At 58.2% G+C, this 6686-nt stretch overlaps 1 protein-coding gene across 1 annotated transcript in view; it reads left to right on the top strand.

Annotated features, from left to right (window-relative positions):
- The first annotated feature begins 3344 nt into the window (after positions 1-3344).
- The window catches only part of SRCIN1 (SRC kinase signaling inhibitor 1), a 41792-nt gene continuing 38450 nt past the window's right edge, over positions 3345-6686 (top strand). Inside the window, exon 1 of the mRNA XM_007465139.1 lies at positions 3345-3644. Coding sequence (XP_007465201.1) covers positions 3363-3644 — 282 coding nt within the window. The 5' untranslated portion in view covers positions 3345-3362. The remainder of the gene's footprint in view (positions 3645-6686) is intronic.

The raw sequence follows: 6686 nt of genomic DNA, 5'->3' as shown, positions 1-6686 counted from the left end.
CCTGACCCTAGTTTCTCTGTTAGACAAAGCCAAAGATCTTGAAGGTTCTTAAACAGATTCTAAAGCTTTTCAAATCAAAGCCCCACCTCCCCTCCTCTCTGCCACCCCCTAGAATCCAGCTCCTGCCTCACCCATGACCCTGGCCTCTGCCGGTGCCCAGGCACCTGAGGGGTGAGCCCTGACTTGGAAGAGGCAGGGAGGAGTTGGTCCTTGCTCCACGCTCTGTTCGGGCCTGCTCAGCAGCTCTCTCCCCGGTGCTGCTGCCCACCTTTGTGAGATTTATGGGGCTGTAGTCATCCACTGTCCGGAGCCTCCGCCTCCCCACTGCCCGCTCTAGCAGCCGGGACCCCTCCCTGCCAGACCTGCCTCGCCCCTTTAATCGACCTGGGAGATCCTGGGTGACCCCAGACCTCCCCACAGCGCCTGCTTCTCTCAGGCTGGCATACTGCTTGCCCCAGTCTGGATGCACTGAGGCTCCGCCGCACCCCGCCCCAGGAGCCAAGGGAGGAAATGCTGGCATGGAGGGTGCGAGTGGGCATGAACATCTCTCCTGGGTCCAGGAGGGTGGAAGGGCAGGAGGGCAGATGTGGATTGGAGACCTTTCCCGGTGCACCTATATGCGTCCAGAGCCCTAGGAGGCACGGCGAGCCTGGCTGGATGGCACTGGGGAGGGCCCTCTGGCTCAGGCAGGGCTCATGCTGGGCTCTAGAGCTGGGCTTCCAGCAGCCAGGCCTTGGGCAGAGTCTGCCCCAGCCTAGGCAAAGGGAGGGCTACGGAGTGTCCAGGGCACTTGGCCAGGGAGGGTCTCCTCCTGCTTAGTTGTGCCCCATGAGGTTGCAGACCTCCAGCAGGTGGTGAGGGTGACTGGAAGAGAGAGTTTAAGGGTCATGGGAGGCAGCCCCCTGACTCCGGTTGGGGCTATTTCTCCTGTGCCCAGAGCAACCCCTATTCCGGCTCTTCTGGATGATGATCAGGTCACTCCCTTTCGGCCATATTCACTGGCCACCGTGGGTTACCACCAGCTCCTCAAGGGCAAGGACTGGGTCCCCACCGAGATGGCCCCAGGGTTCCCAGCCTCAGTTGGGGGCCAGCTTCAGGAATTTCCTCCCTACCAGGGAACCTTCTCACCGTCTTAACTCAATATGTTAACTCACTTTGAACTTAATAAATTTACTTTAAAGGAAACCTTATCTCACTACCATCCCAAGGAACAGTACCCATGAAATCAGTGGTTGGGCCTTCTTGTTTTTTTCTTTTTAATCCTCGAAAATAAAGGTATAACTACTAAGCTGTGAAACAGTATTCCTCCCCCAGTCATCTCTTGCGTATCTGGACCTCACTTTGGGGAGCACAACAGAGGATTGTGACTGTGGTGAGAGGGACAGTTGCCTGCGGGAGGGAGGAGGGAAGGACCCCAGACTCAGCGCCAGGGTGAGGAGACAGCAGTCAAACAAGGAGGTGGTGCCATTTTTCCATCAATAAACAATTGTCATCTGGCCAGGAAGGTGTGGTGGGAGGGGGTGAGGCAAACCTAATAAATGTTGGGGTCCAATCTGGCCTCTACCACCGACTGTGGCTTTGGGTGTGTCACTGGCCTTCTCTGACCTGGGTGGCCCCGTCTCTGAAATGGGGCCACAGGAATACACCCCTCCCCAGACACACACACACACACACACACACACACACACACACACACACACACGAGGTTTGAAGGCTGTGGTAACGGCAATCAGTCAGGACCTTGGAAGCTTTGGAGCTCTGTGTCCACGGAAGCCATTCTTCCCTTGGCTTTGGTGAGCGGTGCTGGGTCATCGAGGGGTCAGTCTCCGAGATCTGCATGCCTCTGCCATAGCCCAGGGAGGAGTGTGTGAGTGTGTTGGGCGAGGGGTGGCTTTTCCTAGAACATGGCTGAAACTCCTCTATCCTCCTGTGGTGGACGGGAGGCGACTGAGGTCTGGCAGTGGGCTTGATGAACACTGGATGTGTGGAGGGAGGGGGCTGACGGGGGCTGGGCTGGAGGGAACGTGGCTAGGTCACAGAATCCTCAGCCCCTCCTCTTTTGCCCCAGTCGGCCCTGTGAGTTAGCCCCTGCATCGGGGTGCCTGTGTCTGCTACAGTGCTTGATTCCCCCCAGAGCTAGTCTACACTTAGGGGTGCTGCTTTGAGGCTAGTGGATTGTGAGGCTGGGGGTGTATGCTGGGGAGACCAAGTTTGTCTCTCAAGGGGGGTGACTTTGGAGGTGAGGGAGGGCAAATCTGTTTTACGACCAGGAATATGACGCAGGTAAGCCCCAGCAATTCCTCCCACCCCTGGTGTGGGTGACACTCTGGAACCACTGTCCCTGCTGGGCTCTGGGAAGGTCAGCGTTGAGGCTGGAGGGTAGGAGACAGCAGAGCTGGGCCTGGGGAGGCCAAGGGCTCAAGGCTGATGGGCACGTGGGGATGGGCTTCACGGTTCTGCATGGAGACCTCAACCCCCGGGCTTCTCCTTTTTTGGCTTCTGTACTGTACTTTGTCCCCTGTGCGTCCCTTACAGGACTTGAACTTGTTTGTGTGTGTTTTGGGAAGGGAGCCTGAAGAAAGGGAGGGGGGAGGGGAGGGTCCCGGGGAGAAAGCTTGAGCTGTTCTGTCTGCTTTCTTTGAGTTTGTCCCCAGTCCATCTCTCACTGTCCTCTCTGTGCCCAGCCTCTCCTGTCTGTCTGTCTGTCTGTCTGTCTGTCTGTCTCTGGGGAGGGAAGGGAAAGGGGCTCCCATGTCCCAGGCCCTGACCTTTGCCTTCATTTCCCCCCTGTTTCCTAGTCCTGACCCTTTTCCAAGCCAACCCCCAGCCTAAAGACAAGTGTGTCCTGGACGTGCTAATCTGAGGGAGGAAGCTAGCCCCTGCCCCACTCCTTAGAAGATGCTCTTGAGAGAAAGACACTGCAGGCTCCTTTCCACAGCTTTTAGGAAGCGTCCAAAAAGAAACTCCCCTTCCCTCCCCTGTTCAGCCTGGCATAAGGAAGGAGGAAGGGGATGTGTGGCTAGAGGGGTGTCCAGGACCCCTGCTTCCAAGCCCTCCTTGACCTCAAAGGACAGCACCTCAGCCACAGTCATTTTCCTCCAAACCACCGGCATAGGGCGGGAAGCTGGACACCGCCCTTGCTCCCCACCCTCCTTGGAGCCACCCCTTCTGCCTCTTCTGTTCCTAGTGGGGGGTAGGCAGCCCCTGCCTCACCCCAGGTGCCTCATGCCCCCCCCCCCCCCTTAGGCCAACCCCTCCTCGCAGTGGTCCCAGTGGGAGATGGGCAGTCCCAGGCCGGGCACACGGTGACCCTGCCGTCCCCCCTCTCCCCCCTTGCAGATCCGGAGCGGAGCAGCCCCCCCATGCTCTCTGCAGACGATGCCGAGTACCCTCGGGAGTACCGAACCCTGGGGGGCGGGGGCGGAGGCGGGGGCAGTGGGGGCCGGCGCTTCTCCAACGTGGGGCTGGTGCACACGTCGGAGCGACGGCACACGGTGATCGCGGCCCAGAGCCTGGAGGCACTCAGCGGGCTCCAGAAGGCCGATGCTGACCGCAAGCGCGATGCCTTCATGGACCACCTGAAGAGCAAGTACCCCCAGCACGCCCTAGCCCTGCGGAGTCAGCAAGACAGGATGCGGGAGCAGGTGAGTGGGGCCGGGCTGGGGAGGGGGTGTGACTTGTGCTCCCCTGTTCCCCAGGCTCATCCTGATTCCGAGAGGCGTCTGGGGCAGAGGGGGAAAGCGGATGCCCCGTTGCTGTGGTTGGCCTTTTCTGGAGCCTGTGAGGAAGCGGGTGGGGGCTCAGCACCCAGACCTCTGCCTGCAGCCCTGGGATTTGGAGCATGGGACTGGACAGAGAGAGCCCAGCCTCTAATCAGGCTGTTGGACTGGGCAGAGGACAGCTGTCTTGGAGGGACAAGAGCGCGGTGGGGAGGGAGACGGACAGCCTCGTCGTGGTTGAGCGTTCTGAGTCTGAGGGTCCATCCAGCGGTGGAGTTGAGACCTTGGGGTCTGCACCTCTGTGATATGGCCCCTAAGGGAAGGTCAGGCCTTGGGAGCTTCAGAAGGCTGAGTCTCCTGTGCCCCAGCCCTGCAAGAACAGAGTCCAGAATTTCTGGGGCCTTTTACCTCCTCCCTCCACGCCCACCCCGTTCCTTCCCCCCAAGACTCGCTGTGTGACTTTGAGCTAGAGGACTCCTCTCTCTGTGCCTTGGTTTCTCTCCTGTCATCAGTAGGGCTTAGACAGGAGTCAGGGCTCCTGCCTCTGGTCCAGGACCTGTCTCCTTCTTTATGGGGTGCGAAGCTTCCTTTGTAAAGCTCTCCCAGATCCTTGGGCTCCTGGATGCATCTCTGCACCGAAGTATGCCCTTCTTGTTCGTAGGAAAGTTCTTTCTTGGGATTGGCCTTCTACTTACAGTCCCACCTTGGTAGGAGCCTTGACAGCTGCAGCATGTTGGCCGTTGAGACCCAGGCATTGTCCACTCTGGGAGAAAGGGCTGAGGGGAGGGTGGTTCATCCCATCAGCATCCTTTCAATCAAGCCTTGGGGTATCCGTCCCTGCTCTCACACCTGTCTGGCTCTGTCCCCCTTTCCAAGTACTGCTGGGTGTGGCTGGGGAGGGGGGAGAGTATGCCCATCCCCATCCTCACTGTAGGGAACAAGGACACATTGGTGCATTTCTGGTACCTTATCTGCCCCTGATGTCACCTCCAGTTCTGTCCAGCCTTTACCTTTTCGCAGCTCCGGAGTCCTCCTGGGAGCAGAGTTCCAACTAAAATAAGGGAGAGTTGCAGAAGGAGATCTGGCCCTCCCCTTCAGGGGTCCCTCTCAGTGGATTCCTTCTGTGTGCTCTGGCTTAAGGGGAGGGGGCAGGGACCTTTGTGATCTAGATGGGGTGAAAGGATGGTTAAACTTAAGTATAAGGGGCACAGTCAGTTGGAAGAGGGTTTGGAGTAGGGGAGATCAGGTGGACCGGCCTGGTCAGGGAAGGCTTCCTGGAGGAGGAGGTACCTAAACTAGGCTTAGAAGGATGAAAAGGGTCTGAATAGTCATAGAGGAGGAGAACGCTGTTTTAGGAGGTAGGGAGATGGGAGGTGAGCATAGGTCTGTGCTGGTTTGAGGACTGGCATAGAGGTCCAACTGGCTGATGCAGAGGGCTCGGGGTGGGAGGCAGTGAGAAGTGTGGGGGCCAGATGGTGGTGATTAGGGAGGCCGTGGCTGTTTTTGGATGGTGAATAGGAGGGGACAAGAGGGAGTGGCTGGAGGCAGGGAAAGGAGAGGGGGAAGAGAGTGTGTCAGGGAGGATGAAGGGAAAGGTATGGGGTGGGAGTGGGGTTGGAGGGAAGATGAACAAGGCTTGTTTGCTGCCTGGATCCAGGAGGCAAAGACAGAAAAACCTGGGTGACAGGGACATGTTGGTGCCTTGGGGGGAAATAGGAGGGATGGGAGGGAAACGTTTGGGGGAGTGGGGGACAGGAATAGGAGAGATGAGTTTGAGGAGGGGGTAGGGGTTTCCCGCAGAAGTCTGTTAGGCACTGAATATACAACTCTAGACTCTGAAGGGACCACAGCTTCAGAAGGGAGGCTGAGCACGATGTGGGCAGAAATGGAAGTGGGACCCAGGGTAAGCCTGGTCACCAAGGCAGAATGGAGTCTGAGAAGGGAGAGGGCCCATGACAGATGGTGAGGGGGAACCAGAAATGTCCTGCATCCCTGAGGAAGAGGACAAAGGCCCAGCAGGAGGGGGCCCCCTGCACTTCTGAAGTCTGGAGGGATGGGAGAGAGAAACAGCCATTGGGACCTGCCGGGATCTGTGGGTCTGGAGGGTATCAAGAGCTCCTTTCTCATGCTGTGGTGAGGTAATGGCCAGTGTCAGGGGTCGAGGAGGTTGGAGGTGGTGAGGGAACAGGACCCCTGGGCTGCAGATCTGTCTGGGGAGGTTTGGCCACAAAAACATGAAGACAGCCGGCATGGTGGCCTCAAGAGGCAGCAGGCCTGTAAGAGAGCACGTGGCCATGTTTGAGGGCCTCCTATGTGGCTGGCACATTCACTGACACAGAGTAGGTGCTCAGTAAGTGAGTCAAAGCACGGCCACTCACTCACAAATTCATTCCTTTATTCATTCACTCATTCATTCCCTGCCTTGGGGAGTAAGTGGGTAGGATCCACGGCTGTTTCACTTACATTGAACGCTCGGTGCCTAAGCCTAGCGCTGGCTCAGTACATACCTAATGAGAGACGGATGACTTTGAGGATGCTGAGGGCCCGGAGGAATCAGGAGGGGATGGGTTTCAAGCCTTAGGTGTGGTGTGGGAGAAGAAAGTCACCTCCGCGAGATGGCGGGGAGGAAAGCGGTGTTGTCAGGACAGAGGCACACTGGGCTGAGGCCCCCTGCGGAATGGTTCCCGACAGCTTCAACGAGGGGGCAGTGAAGAGCTGGAAGAAGGGACAGGCGAGGGACAGCCCCCTTGCAGAGTGTCCGGAGAGGCAGTCAAGAATTGAAGACAAGGACTGCAGCAGTATCCGTTGGGGAAGGCCTTGCCCTGGGCTCAGAGAGTCCCCAGCCTGACTGGAGAGAAAGACCCGGCAACAGGCCCAGGGTCCCCGCATAGAGACCCAGCCTCGTAAGGGACTAGCCAGTGCCGCAGCGTCCCCCTGCGGGGTGAGCTCTTTGCCAGACTTGCCCCA

The sequence above is a fragment of the Lipotes vexillifer genome, unplaced genomic scaffold, assembly GCF_000442215.2.
Source record: "Lipotes vexillifer unplaced genomic scaffold, Lipotes_vexillifer_v1.1 scaffold591, whole genome shotgun sequence".
Classification (NCBI taxonomy): Eukaryota; Metazoa; Chordata; class Mammalia; order Artiodactyla; family Lipotidae; genus Lipotes; species Lipotes vexillifer.
Note: the sequence above shows the minus strand (reverse complement) of the source record. Positions and strands in the feature narration are given on the sequence as shown.